At 44.1% G+C, this 21,432-nt stretch overlaps 1 protein-coding gene across 7 annotated transcripts in view; it reads left to right on the plus strand.

Moving 5' to 3' along the window:
• Positions 1–21,432, plus strand: part of GLIS3 (GLIS family zinc finger 3) — a 181,585-nt gene that overhangs the window by 118,883 nt on the left and 41,270 nt on the right. For all 7 annotated transcript variants that reach the window (XM_081844929.1, XM_081844930.1, XM_081844928.1 and 4 more), the window contains 2 exons: positions 1,458–1,619; positions 5,826–5,936. In XM_081844929.1, coding sequence (XP_081701055.1) covers positions 1,458–1,619; positions 5,826–5,936 — 273 coding nt within the window. The remainder of the gene's footprint in view (positions 1–1,457; positions 1,620–5,825; positions 5,937–21,432) is intronic.

Below are 21,432 nucleotides of genomic sequence, written 5' to 3' on the forward strand. Positions count from 1 at the left end.
ATAATAATAATAATAATATCACACATTCAATGTGCACGAGACTTTAAAGGAGGCATGGGGAATCTTAACTACAGTGGTACCTCAGGTTAAGTACTTAATTCGTTCCGGAAGTCCGTACTTAACCTGAAACTGTTCTTAACCTGAAGCACCACTTTAGCTAATGGGGCCTGCTGCTGCGCCGCTGGAGCACGATTTCTGTTCTCATCCTGAAGCAAAGTTCTTAACCTGAAGCACTATTTCTGGGTTAGCGGAGTCTGTAACCTGAAGCATATGTAACCTGAAGCGTATGTAACCTGAGGTACCACTATACTCAGCAATACATGACGAATAAAGATTTTCAGGCTGCTTACAAACCATACCTTTAAAACACATTTAAAGCACATGACCTCCCCTCCAAATTCCTGGGAACTGTAGTTTGTTAAGGGTGCTGGGAATCGTAGCTCTGTGGGATGTAACCTACAGTGGCCAGAATTCTTTGGGGGTGAAGCCACATGACTGAAATGTATAGGGAGTTATTCAACATTGCGCTCCGCTGATTGTTCCGTCAGGGCTTGCCAGCCAGAGCAACCTCCCCTCTCCCACCCCCACCCATGCCAATTTTGGGGGCTGTGGGGCGGAGGAGAGGGAGAAAGCCCCACTGCGCAAGCAGAAGTCTTCAACTCATCCGTTGAAGTGTTAGGGAGTGCATTAGAGCAGGGGTCAGCAAACTTTTTCAGCTGGGGGTCGGCCCACTGTCCATCAGACCTTGGGGGGGGGGGCTGGACTATATGGGGGGGGGAATGAACGAATTCCTATGCCCCACAAATAACCCAGAGATGCATTTTACATAAAAGGACACCTTCTACTCATGTAAAAACATGCTGATTCCCAGACCGTCCATGGGTCGGATTGAGAAGGCGATTGGGCCGGCTCCGGCTCCTGGGCCTTAGTTTGCCTACCCATGTATTAGGGTAAGACCACCACACATTTATCGGAAGGTGTGGATGTTGGTTGCACACAGGGAGGGCTTCTGTCATTTCCATGGCTGAATAGACGCATATATAAAAAATGCTGCAAATTATTAATTTTTTTTAAAAAAAGTTTTGAAATATATATGGAATTTGCCATTAGCTCATCAGCGCCATCTAGTGCCATATTTGTATAATGCACTTAAAATGCCCTTTAACATTAGATTTGCAGCTGTATAGCTGAATCCCAGGTTTCCTGAACACGCAGAGCTATCTACTTATCGGCTCTGTTCAGATACTTGGATGAGCCTGCAAACAATGAAAGTGGAGACGGCGGCCATAATCCTATGACACTAATTCTCTCCCTCACACTCGTTCACAGGCTGCAGCCTTGTTTCAAAATCAGGAAATTAACATGAATGTGCAAGAAGCATTTGCTCAAAAGGGGGGGGGGAGTTCCTTCCTCCTTACCCTATTCTTCAATATTAGCAATGTTCTTTTGCCCCACAGTTTGAAGGCTGCAAGAAGGCCTTTTCTAGACTAGAAAACCTCAAGATTCACTTAAGGAGCCACACAGGAGAAAAGCCTTACCTTTGCCAGCATCCAGGCTGTCAAAAAGCATTCAGTAATTCCAGCGACCGAGCCAAGCATCAGAGGACTCACCTGGACACGGTAAGGGAAGAACCGGATTTCAGATTGTATATTGCTCTCCTGCTTTGACTCTGCTGTAGCTCTTGTTCTCTGCAATTAGAACTTTGAAAGGGGAGATTGTTGGCCAGGGAGAATTTGGGCAGAGGCAGAAGGTTAGATGAAGATTGAATCACACTTAAGCGCCGACCCATTGAAATCAGTGGGCCTTCAATTGGTCCTGGCTGAAGTCCCATTGATTCCAGTGGGTCTGCTCTATGTATGACCAGGGTGGAATCTACACATATATTAAAAAAACAACACTGTGAAAATGCTTTTAAAAAAACATTTTGAAAAATACATTGAATTTTCCATAGCTCACTATTGCCCTCTAGTGTCACATTTGTAAATTGCACTTTACAACACATTTAAAATGTTTTATTTGCAGCTGTGTCGCTGAGTCCTATGTCTGGATCTATCCCAGAGACACTAACTTTTGCAAGAGGCAGTAGCAAATTTATTTAATTGAAACTAGATTTTTTGTTTTTAACAGCAGATGAGATCATTTCAAGAAATAAGTCCTTATTTCTATAACTGTTTCAAGGAGGCAGAAGCTGCTGTCTAATAATAATAATAATAATAATAATAATAATAATAATAATAATAATAATAATAATAATTTGTACCCTGCCCTCCCCAGGCAAAACTGGGCTCAGAACGGCTAACATCAAATGTATAACACATTAACATGAAATCAGGCAATCAATTAAAATACATCCTAAAATCAGATCAGGATCAGAATAAAATCCAATCAGATGGCAACCCACAGATTAGGGTTGGGGACCTTAAATGCTCACCAGGCCCAACTGTTTGTGCTGAACTTATATGGGCCTGTGAGAAAAATTGAGAGGCCACTTTCATGCAAGTGTAGTTCGTCCCCTTTTGTGCCCTGCTGTCAAGGCCCATCCTCCAACATGGCCAATCCATGCCTCATAATAGACTCCCCTCCTCTCCCAGGCCCACAGCTCCTGCTGGTGGATCCCTTGTCAGAAAGAGCTGCTGGATCCCCTAAGGGAAGTGCAGAAGGAGTTCAGCTTAGGGAAGCCTTTTCCCAGCCTGAGACTCTCCAGGTGTTACTGAAGTACATCTGCCATTAACCGCCCTGCAGTCTACAGATGAAGTATGCATCTGTATTGTTTAAATAAACAAAAACCTTGACCACTACCTATTCTGGCCAGGACTGATCAGAGCTTGAGTCCAAGAATTTCTGGATGACAACAGGATGATTTAATGGAATGGGCCTGTTGAAACACTACACACTCAACCTGTCTACACATTTTGCAAAACTGTGCAATGCATTCAGATGAAGTAAATGTTCTCTAATACAGTGGTACCTCGGGTTAAGTACTTAATTCATTCCTGAGGTCCGTTCTTAACCTGAAACTGTTCTTAACCTGAAGCACCACTTTAGCTAATGGGGACTCCTGCTGCTGCCGCACCGCCGGAGCACAATTTCTGTTCTCATCCTGAAGCAAAGTTCTTAACCTGAAGCACTATTTCTGGGTTAGCGGAGTCTGTAACCTGAAGCGTATGTAACCTGAGGTACCACTGTATACACAATATATTCCAGTAAAAGAGTATGGAATGTAGAAAGCAACAGTAGCTGTGTTGTTCTATGAGAAAACTACAGTTGGACAGCAACTTTATTGGGACCAACCAAAATGTCTCCAGAACTCATCATCACACAGGATGCTATGCAAAGCAGTGGTTGGGGGAGGGAAAACCTAAATTATGTGCAAACCAGACCATGGTCAGCTTGTAGACACAGTTCCTGCAAGTCATTAATTAGCAAAGTTATGGATTAATATTAGATTGTACACTAAGTAAAAAGAGTTTAGAATACTTGCCTACAACACCAGGTCACAGGCAAAGCGTGATATAAAATGTTCATATATACATTCAGATGTTGACTTCTCAATAATTTCAATCAATTTCAATGCACATACTAATGTGCATCTGTTTTAGTCAACTTTTGCTCCTGAATCCAGCAAGGAACACCCATGTAAGTAAGTTGGCTTTGACTTTCATGCAGTGGCCTTGTTCAAATGTAACACTACGCCAAACAATGGCTTAGCAGGAATGAGCACATACACTGGTGCAGAGTATGAACATCACGACTGCTTCTCTCCTCGCCTGCCACACAACTTGCTAACCGAGGCTCATGGGTTGCTTCCACAAAATAAATCATAACTGGTAAACCAAGAACAAGCTTGTCTACAACTTCTGGTTTGTTTACAGCAAGACAAATCCCAAGTCCATGTTTGGATGCAATGCTATTCCAAAGCATGGCTTGGCACACAATAGGACACTTGGCACAACTACCGTATTTTTCGCTCTATAAGACACACTTTTTCCACTTCAAAAATTAAAGGGAAATGTGTATGCGTCTTATGGAGCGGATGCAGGCTCCTTGGCTTCAGTGATAGCAACGCAAAGCCTCCGAAGCGCAGAGGGAGAGCTCCCCCCACGCTCCGGAGGCTTTCCGTTGCTTTCGCTGAAGCCGCCTTAAGCCCCCGGAGCGCAGCGCGAACTCCTGCTGCACTCTGGGGGCTTCAGGCAGCTATCCGCAAGCCTTCGGAGTGCAGCAGGAGTTCCCCTCACATTCCAAAGGCTTGCGGATAGCTGCCTGAAGCTTGGAGAGCAAGAGGGGTTGGTGGAGAGGCGCTGCACAGTTTTCCCTCTCTGCGCAGCGCCCCTTCAGCAAAGCGGGAGGAGAAATGGAAGGGGCTCCATTTCTCCTGCCGCTTCACTGAAGGGGCACTGAGCAGAGAGGGGGAGAATTTTGTTTTTCCTGTTCTCCCCCTCCTATGGTCCGGTGCGTCCTATGCCATATTGTTACATACGAACCAGGCCATTGTCGTTGTGTGTGTGTGTGTGTGTGTGTGTGTGTGTGTGCATCAGGATGCACATCTGCATTAGAGTTGTGAGTCTCATTTGGGTCCCAAGAAAATGGCTGTTTGAAGATGACAAGAAATGGTTCACGGTCATGATTTTCCAGTGCTTGTGGAGTAATACTGCACCCAAAGGCAGGTGAAAATATGTGCTAATTTGTTTTTATTTAAGCTTGCATCTTGCAGAAGATGCTTCGTTCATTACAATTTCCTACACAAAAAAACCAGCCCATATCATAAATAATTACGTTTAAGAGTTATTGGTTGAAATGCATAGATCAGGCCTAAAAACACCTGGGAAAGTGTTTCACTCTAATGGCACAGTATTATACAAATACCTTCCTGCATGGCAACTGTTGCTCATGAAGGAAATTGTGATGAATGGAACAAAATTACGATGATACAATTCTGGCTAGTAATGCAAATGAAACAACAGTGAAACACAACTTTTTTCCAATAAGCTTTAATGTTCTTTTAAAAGCTTGTATTGATAGCAGTGCATGTTTATAATTAGTGTTTAAAGTCAAATACCTCAATAAACAATCCCTGAAGATTCTTTGTATAGCCTTCAGTATTTTTGAAGCTTTCAAATGTAGAGTGTGCTTTCTGCTTTGATTTCTTGTCTGCCATATCCGACTAACCTTTCCCCTTCCTTCTCTCTTCTGAAGCAGGTTTCTTCTATATCTCTATGTCTGGGACTTTTCCACAGCTTCTTTTCCTGGCCCACTAAAGAAATGTAATCTCTGACTATACCAAAGGTTTCTATGAGGGTTACATAATTGTAAGTACAAGTGGAGATAATGATTTATTTGATCAGTGTGTGAAATTCAGTCACTCCTGCCTTTGCCACTTTTTGCACCAATGGGCATCCACCATGCCCTGGGCCCTGGCTGAGATTTCCCCTCATCCAGCCAAACTGACCTTTTGCTTCCCACATAAAACTTCACTATTTGTGAACATGCAGCTATTGATTCCCACACCCCAGCAGTAGAATGTGCAATGCAGGCTGATGAGCAAGCAAGCAGTTAAAAATAAAAATAAACTATCAAAGATATTCATATGAAATATATGAAATAACAACTTGTAGAAAGAAAGCAAACGGTTCCCTTTCTCTTTCTTACCAGTCTTCCTTACTTTCTATCTCTTAGCTGTGTTTTCAGTGTCATGACCACTCTGCTTGTGGCATTATTCACTATGATAATAACATTACAGTTTGAGTCTCAAACCCACAGGCTTTAAAGATACATAGATGTATGTATCTTAAAAAGTGACTGAAGAACCTTTCCTCTGTTTGCTTCAGAAACCTTACGCTTGCCAGATTCCTGGATGCACCAAACGATACACAGATCCGAGCTCTCTAAGGAAGCATGTGAAGGCCCATTCCTCCAAAGACCAGCAGGCTCGGAAAAAGGTAACAGGGAAAGGCAGTTCTGCAAATGCAAGGGTGCAGTCCATAGAGGATGCAATTATTATTATTATTATTATTATTATTATTATTATTATGCAAATGAAAGGGTGCAGTCCATACAGTGGCGGGGCAGGGCGGGGCGGGGTGGGGCGGGGCGGGGCGGGGCGGGGCTGGCATGCGTCCCGGGGGCAGGGTGTGCCGCCTGTGGGGGCAGGGCGCCCAGCACAGGCGGGGGGGGGGGCAGCTGCGATGGCACCCTGGGGATCGTGCTGCCGGGGGTGGTGCGCTCCCCCTGCACTCCTCTTCCTCCGCCAGTGAGTCCATATCCAATTGTGATGCTTTTGAATTCTGGTGCTGGAGGAGACTCTTGAGAGTCCCATGGACTGCAAGAAGATCAAACCTATCCATTCTGAAGGAAATCAGCCCTGAATGCTCACTGGAAGGACAGATCCTGACTCCAATACTTTGGCCACCTCATGAGAAGAGAAGACCTGCTGGAAAAGACCCTGATGTTGGGAAAGATGGAGGGCCCAAGGAGAAGGGGATGACAGAGGACAAGATGGTGGGACAATGTTCTCGAAGCTACCAACATGAGTTTGACCAAACTGCGGGAGGCAGTGGAAGACAGGAGTGCCTGGCGTGCTCCGGTCCATGGCGTCACAAAACGTCGGACACGACTAAACGACTAAACAACAACAACAACCCTCCAAGTGTCCTGATTTTCCAGGGAGTCTCAGAATTACGAAAGACGTCCTGGCTTCTGATTTGATCCCAGAATGTCCCTCTTTGCCACTGAGCTGGAAGAGGAGGGGGATCTGGCCCTGGTCCCAAGGGGCAGCTGTGAGGGAGCATCCCATTGCCTCTCCATCGCTACCACTCCCAGCCTCCTTTCTTGTGGCTTGCCCAGAGCAGCTTCTGGAGAGCAGGGAAGGAGGAGGAGGGGCTGCCACTGCCAAGGCCCTGCTTGGCATGATGCCCTGGCTCTGAGGGGCAGGAACAAAGCAGAGCTCAAGGAAGCTTTGTTTTTTTTTTTTTTTAAAAAAAAATGCTTTGTGCATCTTCATCTAATCTTGCCCCTTTCTAAAATCTATTTAGCGGTGTGTGTTTTCCTTTTTGTAAAGCTTCCATAAAATAAAATAAAATCATGATAATGATGAGGAAAAACTGCACCTGAAGACAGCCATGTATTGGGAGGTTTTTAATGCTCGATGTTTTTATTTTGTTTTTAGATTTGCTGTAAGCTGCCCAGAGTGGCTGGGGAAACCCAACCGGATGGGCGGGGTAATAATAATAATAATGATAATAATAATAATAATAATAATAATAATAATAATCGCTGACAGATGGCCATCTAACCTCTGCTTAAAAACCTCCAAGGAAGGAGAGTCCACCACCTCCCAAGGGAGCCTGTTCCACTGTTGAACAGCTCTTCCTGTCAGAAAGTTTTTATAATAATAATAATAATAATAATAATAATAATAATAATAATAATAATTTTTTATTTATACCCCGCCCACCTGGCTGGGCTTCCCCAGCCACTCTGGGCGGCTTCCAACCAAATATTAAAATACAGTAATACATCAAACATTAAAAGCTTCCCTAAACAGAGCTGCCTTCAGATGTCTTCTAAAAGACTGGTAGTTGTTCTTCTCTTTGACATCTGGTGGGAGGGCGTTCCACGGGGCGGGTGCCACTACCAAGAAGGCCCTCTGCCTGGTTCCCTGTAACTTGGCTTCTCATAGCGAGGGAACCGCCAGAAGGCCCTCGGCGCTGGACCTCAGTGTCCGGGCAGAACTATGGAGTGGAGACGCTCCTTCAGGTATACTGGACCGAGGTCGTTTAGGGCTTTAAAGGTCAGCACCAACCCTTTGAATTGTGCTTGGAAACATACTGGGAGCCAGTGTAGGTCTTTCAAGACCGGTGTTATATGGTCTCGGCGGCCGCTAGACTATGTCTAGTCGGAATCTCATTTCCTGCAACTTGAAGCCATGGGTTCGAGTCCTACCCTCCAGAGCAGTAGAAAACAAGCGTATTCCATCCTCCTTGCGACAGCCCTTCAGATATTTGAAGAGGGCTCTCATATCTCCCCCTCAGTCTCCTCACTTCCTGATCTTCAGAAGGCTTGGCTTCCTAGTTGCCCTCCTCTGCACACGTTCCATTCTGCGAATATTATGAACTGTGTCATAATTTCTAAATAATCATTTATTACTGCTTTAGAATGCAGTCGTACCCAATGCTGATGGAGAGGAGAGGAGCCGAGTTGCTTCTCAGTACGTGAGAGAGATCAGTGGAGTGAGGAACTCACTGTGTCCGCCTTTGAGTGTCTTCCTCATTCTTCCCGGCAAGGAAATAAATCAATGAAATGACCACTTTTATTCCTCACTCATGCTTAGTATGAGAGTTTTCCTTCATTCTTGGTTTACTTTTGTATTCTTTTAACTTATCAACCCGAATCGGAAATACATTTGCTGAACAAAGTGTGGTGCTGGGGGGGGGGGCACAAAAGGATTTGTGGCATTGATCAAAAGGGTTTTTAAATATGCCTTTAGGTTGTAATGTATAACATTTATAAGCTACAGTAAACTTACGGGATCTTTGAGAACCTCTGATGACTAACTCACTTCAGGTTTTGGTATTTGAAATATTTCCTGGCGTAATAATAAAATGTAAGAAACAATAAACCTTTAAAGTCAGAATTAAGGTTATTTACGACTTTAATTAAAAATGAAAATTGGCTTAATGTAAAAAAAAAAAAGTCTTTAGAAAAATGTGAATTCATCAAAAATAACCATAAAAATTCCAAGGTGATAAAAGCACAATGAGATAATAGTGCCAGCCCTAGGGAACTGTTGACTTGAATAGAATGAGACCCTTTGCTGTTCCACCCTGTTAGTCATGGATTTGTTTAATATATCTTGCTTGACTGCCTCTAATCCTCTTTTTAAATCTCCCCTCTGCACACCAAATGACATTATTTTGCTGTCTTGAGATATAACTTGCCCTTCAAACTGCCTCGCACACATTGTAAGTATTAGCGAGGGTCTGTTTATGTGCCATGAAGCCCATGTCCTTGTTTACTTTGAGAAAACCTGACCACAACAATAGGATGTCCATTGATTCCAGAACAGCTGGGATTTGTGTAATTGCGTCTGCATGTGGTTCCTCCGATATTGCCAGTATCCTAATTAATCATTAGGGCATTTTCCTTTGCCTTCTGGGAATTCATTCAAGGTTTGGGTAGTAATTTAAAGTGAGCTCCACATTCTATATGTACTTACTATTTGTACAATAAATGTAAACCACATCCAGGGAGACTGCAGGAAAAAATAGCAACTTTTTGCTTTTGAAAGCAATGACTAATGGCCTCCTCCCCTGTTGAGAAATGTAAGGGCCTTTCCCGGCAGTGTAAAATCACGTATGTCTATTTGCATGGTTATAAAGCCCAACCATAACTGAAAAGATTGTGCTAATTCAAAGGGTTTCCTAGTGATTAACTGTCCCTTGGCCTAAGGCAGACGGAACCACCGGAGTTTAACTAACTGAAGAGCCAAACCACCAGATACTTTATCTGTGCCCTTAAATCAGATTTTTTAAAAAGACAAGTTGTCAGCACTGATCCAGATTAATGTGTGGACAGGGGATTTCAACGCTTTGCCCATAGCTGTCAACCGTCCCTTATTTGGCGGGAAACTCCCTTATCCTAGCGCCGTGTCCCGCTGCTGTCCCTTAGTGATGATGTCCCTTAAATTTCCCGGGTTTCAAAGGAAGCAGCTCCTCTCCCTCCCTCCCTGCCGGCCAGCTGTTGCTTGGCCAGCTGTCCCTGTTGCTTGGCTGCGTTGCTCACCCAATAAGGAGTCTAAGAACGACTGGAGGGTGGAGCTTGCATGCCTTGTGCCGATCAAATTGGCCACATTGCCTGGGGACTCGCCTTTGCTCAGCGCTTCCCAGCAGAGAGGTGATGGTGGTTTTCCTTGCTGCATCCCCTTTGCCGGGTTGCTGCACTGTGGGAACCACTGCTTGAGGCTTCGTTTGGCTGCTGGCTGGGCTTTCTGCCTTTGGCTCGGAGGGGCTCAGAAGCTGAACATACCTGTGCTTGGAAAATCCCTTATTTTGGCCGCTGATCCCTTATTTTCGAGGCTGCTGGTCCCTTATTTACAAATCTGTAAGTTGACAGCTATGCCTTTGCCCCCGCTTGGTTCTGATCCAGAACAGGGGGAAGTGGAGCTCATTGGTGTGGATGGCAGGAGGCTTGTGAAAAAGTGATCAAATGACAATTAGCAGCAGAGAACTGAAAGTCACACAACAGAATATTACAAGATGGAAACAGGCAATCAGATGAACCCAAACCCCACAGAATCTTTTTAAGAATACATTTCTGTATCACTTTGTGCTAGTTTGTATTTAATGTTTCATGCTGAAGGCTAGGCTTCAAATGAGGCACCAAATCCAGTCATTGCAGGAAGGCAACTTTCAGGTGTCCACAATCCCACATTCACATGGCAGCATCAACAGCAGATACCACCTAATGGATTTGGGAGAACGTTCATTCTTAAGGGATGAAAATTCTTGCACAGGTTCCTGGTGTCCAACAACAACATTTGGATGATGGCCCCTAACAATGACCCTCCCTCTTTCTTTACAGAAGGGGGCATACATCAATTGCCTGCTGATCATGGTTCTGGAATATAAATACCCAATTCCGTAAAAACATCCTTTAAAAAAACTGGATTCCCTCCTGTTCCTATTAGCTGCTCTCTTGTTCCTTAGCTGCCCTGTGGGAGCAGCAGAATGAAATGTCCGGCTTCCTTACAGAGGGGAGACACTCAGCAACACAACCAGGCAGCAGTCAGAATATTTTTTGTTTAATTTAGTTCATTATATAGTCTGCCTTATCCTTTAATCTCAGGGTGTCAGAAACTTTTAAAAAGATTAATGATGGAATAGTCCTATAATTCTCTTGGGCAATTCTAAGTAAGAAATCTTACACTTTGAAGATATTTGTGATTAAGCTGTGTCAAATATCCAAAAGGAGAAACTTCTAGAGTTGGGTAAAGATTTGCTTCTCTGTTTGCCCTCCCTAGGGGACGCGGGTGGCACTGTGGATTAAACCGCAGAGCCTAGGACTTGCCGATCAGAAGGTCGGCGGTTTGAATCCCCGCGACGGGGTGAGCTCCCGTTGCTCAGTCCCTGCTCCTGCCAACCTAGCAGTTCGAAAGCACGTCAAAGTGCAAGTAGATAAATAGGTACCGCTCTGACGGGAAGGTAAACACCGTTTCCGTGCACTGCTCTGGTTCACCAGAAGCAGCTTAATCATGCTGGCCACGTGACCCGGAACCTGTACGCCGGCTCCCTCGGCCAGTAAAGCGAGATGAGCGCCGCAACCCCAGAGTCATTCACGACTGGACCTAATGGTCAGGGGTCACCTTTACCTTTACCTTGCCCTCCCTATTTGTATCTGGCGCAAAGAAGGCGTTATCAATAAGCCACCAATAAGCCCCCTTGACTGATCAGAGAGATCTTGGTGGGAGTGAGTGGTGATCTTCAAATTCTTAGTCTAGGCTTCCACACGTGCTCAATTGTGAAGATCTTACTTGTGCCTGACCAGTCTATAACAATTTACATTATTGAAATTAGTATGCATAATAATAAAAACCCAATCCATGGATCATGCTTTTAAAACCGTCTGATGTTTTTCCTCAAACTATTACTATGCAATAGGTGGTTCCTCAATGCAAAAATTCCCATTAAGATGCATAACTACACAATCGCCCTATGTACTTGTTGATTATTTCACATGTCCTAATCCATAAACTGCTATAATTAGAATGAAAATTCTGCATTTTCCCAAAGAAAATGTGAAACTGTATGTGTTGCCGTTGTTGCTTATTTACTTGCAATTTCGAATTAATTGTCATACCAAGTTGGATCCAAACGTAGCAGTGCATGAAAGGAAAAACTCCTCCTCTCCACAGAAAGCTTTTGATCCAGCTGAGAGATTTTGCTGAGAAGATGGTGGAGGAGGAGTTTTTTCACCAATTCACCTTTACTCCCTGCTGCTCTCCCACTCTGTGAAGGAAGATTCCTTAGCAAAAGTCAGCTCCCTACTTGACCCACCATTGAGAGCAAAGCTGGAATCCAAGCCATCATATTGAATCAAAATAGTGATTTACAATACTTTTAAAAAGTCTGTCTTTTAAGGATTAGGTACCAACTGTTTCTTTGTGATTTTTTTTTAAAGTTGCAGACATTTAAACAGCCAAATTAATAAAACCACACTAAGATAAACATTAGCATTTGCTTTCATGGAAAGAGTCCAGACGATTTATTTGTACTGCACACTGACTCAGATTATTGTTTTCAGTGCTGGAAGAGAAGCTGCCATCTTTGCTGTGTCCCAGCTTGAACAGCGTGTCTGGCATTCGGATGTCGTTCAGAGAGAGAACTAAAAAGAGCAAGGATATCATTGATGTCAATGTCAACCATGCTTAAGATAGATAAAGACGAGCTTTTTGAATTTTTTAGTGGCAAGTGTGTGTCATAATCCTGATGCATGGTAATTGTGCTCTGTGTGCAATTAATCTTTGTTCCCTAACTCGATTATTTTTAGTTTTGCCACTGTCTATGAGGCAAACATATAATAGCAACCCTGGCTATATTTATTTCAATGAATATTTTTAATCTGGTGACATACTGCCAAACTCAGTGTGCTGCCTTGAGGGATGCCTCGATGCATCTGTCTTTCTGGGTTTCACGGGCATGCAGATTTTATAGAAATTAAAAAAGAAAATCAAGACTCCAGGGAGAACAGAATCCTTCACTACATGTCTGGCCCAGTTGAACGGCTGTAAACAGAAATGCTTTATCCAAGTTGGCTAAAGAGATTTCTCCACAGTGTCTGCATATCTTAACTTTTCGACACAGGAATGACTGCCAATTAGCAGGGAAAGAACTACTCTACTCCATAGTTTTTGGGTGGCTTCCGATTTTTACCGTTAATTGCTATCACTTCAGAAAGTAAATAAGATTGGACAAGAACAGTCAAGAACAGGCTATTTTAAAATACAAAATGTTTGCATGTATCAAGCATAATGGCTGTGGTTTTGAATGCCATGTATAGCTGCAGGTTTTTGGGGGTGGGGTGGGGAATGTATCTATTAAATGGATATTAGCTGGGTCTGCAGTGATAATTTTCCTTATTATTTCAAATGATTCTTATTGCAAGGCGAAGAACTTGGAAGCCAGATCTACTTGCCGGGGGCCGTTGTGTTCCTCCAGCAGTTGCCTCCACTTAGGCCCAGTCCTATCATTGGGCAGAGGAAAGCAACCACCTCCGACAGCAGATACTAGGGCATGGGTCCAGCAGCAAGGGGGGTAGACAACCGAGCTGGGAGTGCCATGGGGCCTGTGCTGCATCCTCCAAGATAAGCCTACAGCCTTAGCAGAGTGTTCTTCTTGTTTAGTCGTGTCTGACTCTTCATGACCCCATGGACCAGAGCACGCCAGGCACTCCTGTCTTCCACTGCCTCCCGCAGTTTGGTCAAACTCATGTTGGTAGCTCATGAGCTACCAACCATCTCATCCTCTGTTGTCCCCTTCTCCTTGTGCCCTCCATCTTTCCCAACATCAGGGTCTTTTCCAGGGAGTCTTCTCTTCTCATGAGGTGGCCAAAGGATTGGAGCCTCAGCTTCAGGATCTGTCCTTCCAGTGAGCACTCAGGGCTGATTTCCTTAAGAATGGATAGGTTTGATCTTCTTGCAGTCCATGGGACTCTCGAGAGTCTCACCCAGCACCATAATTCAAAAGCATCAATTCTTCAGCAATCAGCCTTCTTTATGGTCCAGCTCTCACTTCCATACATCACTACTGGGAAAACCATAACTTTAACTATACGGACCTTTGTTGTCAAGGTGATGTCTCTGCTTTTTAAGATGCTGCCTAGGTTTGTCATTGCTTTTCTCCCAAGGAGCAGGCATCTTTTAATTTTGTGACTGTTGTCGTCATCTGCAGTGATCATAGAGCCCAAGAAAGTAAAATCTCTCACTGCCTCCATTTCTTCCCCTTCTATTTGCCAGGAGGTGATAGGACCAGTGGCCATGATATTTGTTTTTTTGATGTTGAGCTTCAGACCATATTTTGCACTCTCCTCCTTCATCCTCATTAAAAGGTTTTTTAATTCCTCCTCACTTTCTGCCATCAAGGTTGTGTCATCTGCATATCTGAGGTTGTTGATATTTCTTCCGGCAATCTTAATTCCGGCTTGGGATTTATCCAACCCAGCCTTTTGCATGTTGAATTCTTCATATAAGTTAAATAAGCAGGGAGACAATATTTATATTTATTTATATCCTGCCTTTTTCCTTGGCAGCACTCAAGGCTGCTTATAGATACAAACAAGAACCTCTCAAAACATGGGGGGGGGGGATATTAAAAAACAAACACTGATAGAATTAAAACAATATACATATATAACATCTGTTTAAAACACCAAATAATTGCAATAAAAACAGCAAAACAACAGCCCCTTAAAGTTAAAGGCAGGCCTGTTGGAATAAGGAAGTTTTCACCTGCCGGTGAAAGATAACAAGGAGGGAGCCAGGTAGAGGATGCTATGCTATTGCTAGCATTAAAGTAAGATTCACGTGTCAATCAAGTCAACTTCTGCATGTGGGGTGCCATCTTGCCTTTGCCTCCGACAGCTCAGTAGCCCTCCGTCCACTGCATGATGGCAAACCACTTTTGAAACGAAGGTGTCTTCAAAGTCAAATGGATCTTGACAATCTTCAGAGGAGGCCCTGCTGGCCATACCATGGGCAGCAAACTGCCACCTGGAAACCTCATGAAAATGGGCCTTTTCGGTGGTACCCTCTGGAATACACTTTCTGCCTGGGCCAAGACCTTACACTCCTCATATTATACAATGTTTCTCCCAGGCAATGCTGATTGTACACTAATAGTTTCTGCAAAGATCCAACACTGTGCTTGCTGGGGTGGACTCTGGTAATCTTTCATAACATGGCGCCCTCTGCCAGGCCAACATTTGACACCCCCAAATGGATCTTCTCGATAATGGATCATCTTCATTTTGTGCCCCCTCGGCTCGGCGCCCTGTGAGGGGGAACAACGCCCTCAATCTGGCACTGATGCTTGGTTTTGTCTGCTAGACATTCTAGCAGACATTTTCACAGCAAAATGGTACAGGAACTCAGGCAAAATAGTAGAAGGACTGGCAGCAAAGCAACTTGCAAAGCATCAGTTTGGTTGTTATTATGCTTTGGTGGTAGTTGTGCGTTTTCAGTTTTCAGCTGTTGGTTCTACATGCAAAAAAGCAAGCATCAGAGATGTTTGTAACATTTGTCTTGGTATTTATTTTTATTCCTTGGTAATTTATTTAAATGTGTTTCTTTCTAAAAATAATGCTATTGCTCTTTGCATGAACTTTTATAAATTTAGCAACAAAACTCCCTTTCATCTTTCTTCCTTCTCATAAGTGGAATAAAATAGAACAGAACACGCAATCATCATAATTGTCTTGAATCGCCTTCTATACCAATGTCTCAAGGAAATTTACCATAAAAATAATCCATTACATTTCTGCATTGTATAGGTTTGAGGCAATATGGCAGCAGGTTAGGCAAAGTGTCTTCAGAGCTTATACCTTTTGAGCACTGAGTCCAAAGTATTTCTCTTTTCTATGGTACCATCTCTTCATATTCCAAGGGCTGCGTTTCAACGTCAGTTTTAGTTTCTAGTTGCCCTTCTTCAAAATTATATTTCACATTTCATTGTTAAAGCTGCAAGAAAGAGTAGAAAGGGGACAGGAAAATTTTAAATTTATTACTTGAATTTTGAATATATCTTCGTTCATTTGTTTTCTATGGAATCCAATTGAAATATTTCATTAATGCAAGAGGAGGAATTGCATCTGGGGGCTAAGGGTCACTAAGCAGTGCCCATGGCAACTAAGAAGCCATTCCTCACAAAAATGCTGCAAAGAGTAAGTGTTTTAATCCTAACTGTAATCCCCTTACTTCCTGTTCTCAAATGAAATATAAATCAGACACTGTGGAGCAGAGCAGTTTTTCTCAAAGGGGATGTTGGTGCAAAAGGATTAGAGATGGGCCAAAGTGTTTGAGGAATTTAATTATGCTATTTGTTGTGAAATGCTGGTGACTCTGATCAACAATTCTTTTGACTACAGTGACTGAAAACAACAAAACAGACTTTGCACATGAATGGTGGGTTGGCTTTTGTCCCCATCCCCTTTTGTCCCTCTTGTTGCATCATTACTTCTAATTGTTGTGACACAAAAGCCATTGCATTTGCACTCTCTGTTTCCTCAATGTGGGGTTTAAGCATTATAGGGTCTACACCAACCTATAGGAAAGAGGTGCAATTAATTAATTTATAGCTTTCCACGTACCTTACTCATGTCTGATACTGTTGTAGTTGTTTAAAAAGTGTTTCTATATTGCAGTATTTTGTTCATAGAGGATGATCAAGTATTTGGGCCCAATACAAGGAGGAAAGGCAGGAGACTAGAAGTGTCCATTGCAACTGAGCTCATCCTGAGCTCACCTGGGCTGCATCAGAAACGTTCAGGGTTTGCCTGAACCAAATTGCAGACCTTCCAACATTTCTCAAATGAAAATAGTAAAGGTAAAGGGACCCCTGACCATTAGGTCCAGTCGTGACCGACTCTGGGGTTGCGGCGCTCAAATCACTTTATTGGCCGAGGGAGCCAGCGTACAGCTTCCGGGTCATGTGGCCAGCATGACTAAGCCGCTTCTGGTGAACCAGAGCAATGCACGGAAACGCCATTTACCTTCCCGCCAGAGTGGTACCTATTTATCCACTTGCACTTTGATGTGCTTTCAAACTGCTAGGTTGGCAGGAGCAGGGACCGAGCAACGGGAGCTCACCCCGTTGTGGGGATTCAAACCGCCAACCTACTGATCATCAAGTCCTAATGATAATTTTACTATTTATACCCCACACATCTTGTTGGGTTGCCCCAGCCACTCTAGGCAGCTCCCAAAAACATAATAAAACATTAAAAAAACTTTCCTGTACAGGATTGCCTTCAGACGGCTTAAGGGTCGGATAACTCCATACCCTCCAACATTTCTCCGATGAAAACAGGGACATCCTAAGGAAAAATGGGATGTTCTAGGATCAAATCAGAAACTGGAATGGCTTCTTTAAATCTGGGAGGTCCCTGGAAAATAGGGACAATTGGAGGGTCTGAAAATGGGATCCCTCTGAGTCACCCTAAACGGAATCAGGAGCCTCCAAAGTGGTTTGGGGCTATTGAGACATTTTAAAAACTGTGCAGTCAATGTGTCGACAAAAATTTAAACGTTGCCCCTCCCCTCACACATGCCACATAAGAAAAATACAGTGGTACCTCAGGTTACATATGCTTCAGGTTACATACACTTCAGGTTACAGACTCCACTAACCCAGAAATAGTGCTTCAGGTTAAGAACTTTGCTTCAGGATGAGAACAGAAATTGTGCTCCAGCGGGGCGGCAGCAGCAGGAGGCCCCATTAGCTAAAGTGGTACTTCAGGTTAAGAACAGTTTCAGGTTAAGAACGGACCTCCGAAACGAATTAAGTACTTAACCCGAGGTACCACTGTACTACCACATAAGAAAAAAGGGCAAGGTCCTTTGTGGCAGACAGCTATAGCTTCTTATCAGAGGGAATGATTTTTTGAGCTTTCAGATCACAGTGCTTTGGGCTAGGAGTTGAAACAACACATCCCCTTCTTCTTGTTCCCTTGCTAGCTCTGCTACTGGTTCATGCTTGAACTATACTGGACGTTCAAGTCCTCCTGACTCTCACACCTCTCCACCGCTGGGCTACACACAGATCAGCCCCAGAGCTCACTAACATTCACCACACCAAGAACTTCCTCTCTTGGTTCTTCTCTATTATATACTCTTCTTGAAAAGTATGAAGTCAGACCTTGGTAACATGGCGCCCTGTGTGAGGCCAATGCTTGCTTCGGGAAGGGGGTGTAAGGACTCTGGCTGGGTCCGAGAGCCCCCCTGCCTCCTTCCCAAAGCTGGGTATGTGCTTACTAGGCTTGGGGGTGGGAAGGCACCCCCTTGGCCCCCACACCTTGTGGGGGGACAGTTTGTGCTGCCCTAGATCCCCCTCTGCTTTTGAATTATGGTGCTGGAGGAGACTCTCGAGAGTCCCATGGACTGCAAGAAGACCAAACCTCTCCATTCCTAAGGAAATCAGCCCTGAGTGCTCACTGGAAGGACAGATCCTGATGCTGAGACTCCAATACTTTGGCCACCTCATGAGAAGAGAAGACTCCCTGGAAAAGACTCTGATGTTGGGAAAGATTGAGGACACAAGGCGAAGGGGACGACAGAGGACGAGATGGCTGGACAGTGTTCTCGAAGCTACCAGCATGAGTTTGACCAAACTGCGGGAGGCAGTGGAAGACAGGAATGCCTGGCGTGCTCTGGTCCATGGGCTCACGAAGAGTCGGACACGATTAAACAACAACAAGAACCCCCTCACCCTTCTGTCTCTCCAACTGTCATCACTCACCCTGCAGCTAGTATCCTGCAGCTAAAAGAAAGAGCCTTACACCACCTTCAAGGCTGTATCTTATGAAACAGACTGTGACCCAGAAAAGCTTATGCCATAATGTATGTGTGTGTTTGTGTGCCTTCAAGGTGTCTGAAGACTGTTGCTTTCACTCATCATTAGCTTCCTGGGCACCATCCATCTTCCTCTGTTGATAGAACAAGGCAGCTTCCCATCTCTCCCTCTCATGCAGCCTGATTTGTCAGGATGGCCATCAAAAGCCCTGCTTAACAGTATTTTCAGACCATAGGATTTGTCTCAGCACTGTGTTATGCAAAGAGTAGCCATGTTTCTCCAAACTTAAAGCCACTCCTCACAGCTGTAATGATGAGAAACGGCCCCAAGGTGCTCAGAAGATGAAAACCATGAATCTTATGGCAGGCTGCCACCTGCTGCAGCTCGCTAGGACAGCGGCCTCACTGCTATCTGTCATGTTTGCCAAGCTGCAGCTGGGTTGACTTTGCAACTTTCTGTAAAAATAACAAAGTTTAGTATGCTCTTGCAGGATCAAATTAAGACTGGGTCAAAAAGGCCTGTGGGAACATCATTGGTAAAACTGGAAAAGAGAGTGGCTGGGCAGGTTTCTCACCTTTCGGGTTCTGGATGGGAAGATGAGAGTCTCTGTATGCTTGTGATAATCTTTCTGTTTGGTGCATTGGTGGGGTAAAGTGTGTTCTCCCTAAAATGAGAGCACATGTTGCGGTGGGGGCTGCCAGGCCAACCCTCTGTTGCCAGGCAGGTTAAATGGTTATTGCCTGAACCAACAATTGGATGACTGGGTTGCTGGGGCAAATTGAATGTTGCAAATTGGGTGGGTGGGAACAAAGGCTTTAAATATTGGGGGCACTCTGCTTTTGCTTTCTCTTTCGCAGAGTGCATCGGATCACCCGCCCACCCTGTGTTCCAGTTGACCTTGCTATGCCTGTCATGGGGTCGTCTGCCATTGGGGCAGGGGCCTAGTAGGAATTTTGTCCATTTGGCTGATTGGCTGGTGCCATTTGGTTTTTGCCTACTACTTAGCAATTTCTCACAACTTGTAAGATTGCGGTTAGGCATTGGTTATAAAAATTGGTGGAGGACGAGTCAGGATAGGCTGTGCCTGCCCCTCCAATGGTGGTGTGGAAGGGAATTCCGTTAAAGGAATCCTGGGGCTTGCCACGATTTCGTCCAATCCCTGAAATGAGACCAGGGCCGGCAAGCCTTGGGGAGCTGGTTGGGTGAGCAGCGAGGGACTGTCGCTCAGCTCAACTGATCCCCAACATTGTTTTCCCTTCACTGGCTTCCGAGGGAGTTCGGAAAGTCAGTTCTGTCCCAGGTGGCGGGACAGATAGTCATAACCAATGCCTAAGCAACCACTCACAGATTATGTATTTTAATAAAGTTGTGGCCAAAATTATGCCAAAAATCTTAAACAAAAATTACGTGTGATTTGTGAATTATTTTGAGGGGTGGCTTGCGGACCTCCACACGCAAGATACTGTTTCCAGCTAATATGGGATCTCAGCTTCAGGGCAAGTGTTTTGAAGATGTCGTGTCCTAGGAGTATATATGTGTGGGTAGATGAGGGCTTGTTTGGCTCTCCCATCTCTGTAGATGCAGCCGGAGTGTTGTGGCATCCTTGGAGGTCTTACTCTCATTCAGGATTTCCTCTGACTATCATTCCAAACTTTGGGACTAGGTCTGCAAAAGGTTATTTTATCTAATGCTGCAGCCGCAGGAAAGGCCATCACCTGCACCCTTACAGCACGTCTCTCTGACTCCAAAATGCTTCTCAAGTGTCTTTAATGTCAGGCTTCAGATGGATTCCGAAATGCTACAATAATAGGAAATATGAGTCTAGCTATCGAAGGCACCATTATTCTCTCAAAAATGTTTTGATAGCAAGCTTATCTGCGTGGGTGTACATACATCAAGCTATTTTTCTCCTGGCTGAGCTTATTCAGAAGCATATTTTAGTGGCATCTGATTTCCACGGAACAATGATGACTACCAAGGTGTCCATGAAGAAAACATGAGTCTGATAAACAACAGCGATAAGGAAAGTGCTAAAGAAAAGGTCTTTTGATGGGGAACCTTTTCCTTTGGAAGCATCTCATGCCTCTGACCAACTGAATGCCTGTTCTTGCACTCAAACGTAATGTAGCCGCAAATTGAGGGATTTAGGGGCCTTGTTCCCTTTCAATTACGTTCCCTTGATTTGCTAAATCTTGGGTGATTATCCAATCATACCTGAAATGAGGAAATGATGGGAGTTGAGTTTCCATCTCTTGTCCTAAGAGATTATAAGTATTAGAACTGTCAAAGGGGGGGGAAGCACGTGTGTGTGTGTGTGTGCATGTATATATCTCGCTATAAATGGTGCCTTGTTTTCTGCTGTACCTAAGTAAGAATAACATTGCTCCTGGGAACTGCTCAGGTTCCAAATGCAAAGTTTGTCATATTAAAAGGACGATCTGAATACTTCGCATGAAAACAATGTATTGTATCTTTCAAAGCAAGTAGATCAAGTGTGCCGAATACTGGAGAGCAACTCCATTAAATACAGTGAGCGAAACATTTGGGTTCATACCATTATTATATCTTTAAATTCAGTGCAAGTACTTTGGAAACATTGCAGCAGATTTCAGGATTGATGGCTGGGTTAATATATCACTTACTAGTGTATTATGGAACATATTTCCATGGGCACAAATTGGGCAAGATTTTGGTCACAGGCCATATCTGTAGGACGGATTATTTTTCATCTAAGAACGCACAATATTTGACTTCATATTCATGAATCAAAGACAGTATTACAACTGTAAAATCACAACAAACAAGCTTGAGCATGGACAGAATTCAGTTAACCAGTGCACTGGTTTGTTTCCAGGTCTAACTAAATTTTGCAAGTGTA

Source organism: Podarcis erhardii (assembly GCF_964252035.2).
Source record: "Podarcis erhardii genome assembly, chromosome: 17".
Classification (NCBI taxonomy): domain Eukaryota; kingdom Metazoa; phylum Chordata; class Lepidosauria; order Squamata; family Lacertidae; genus Podarcis; species Podarcis erhardii.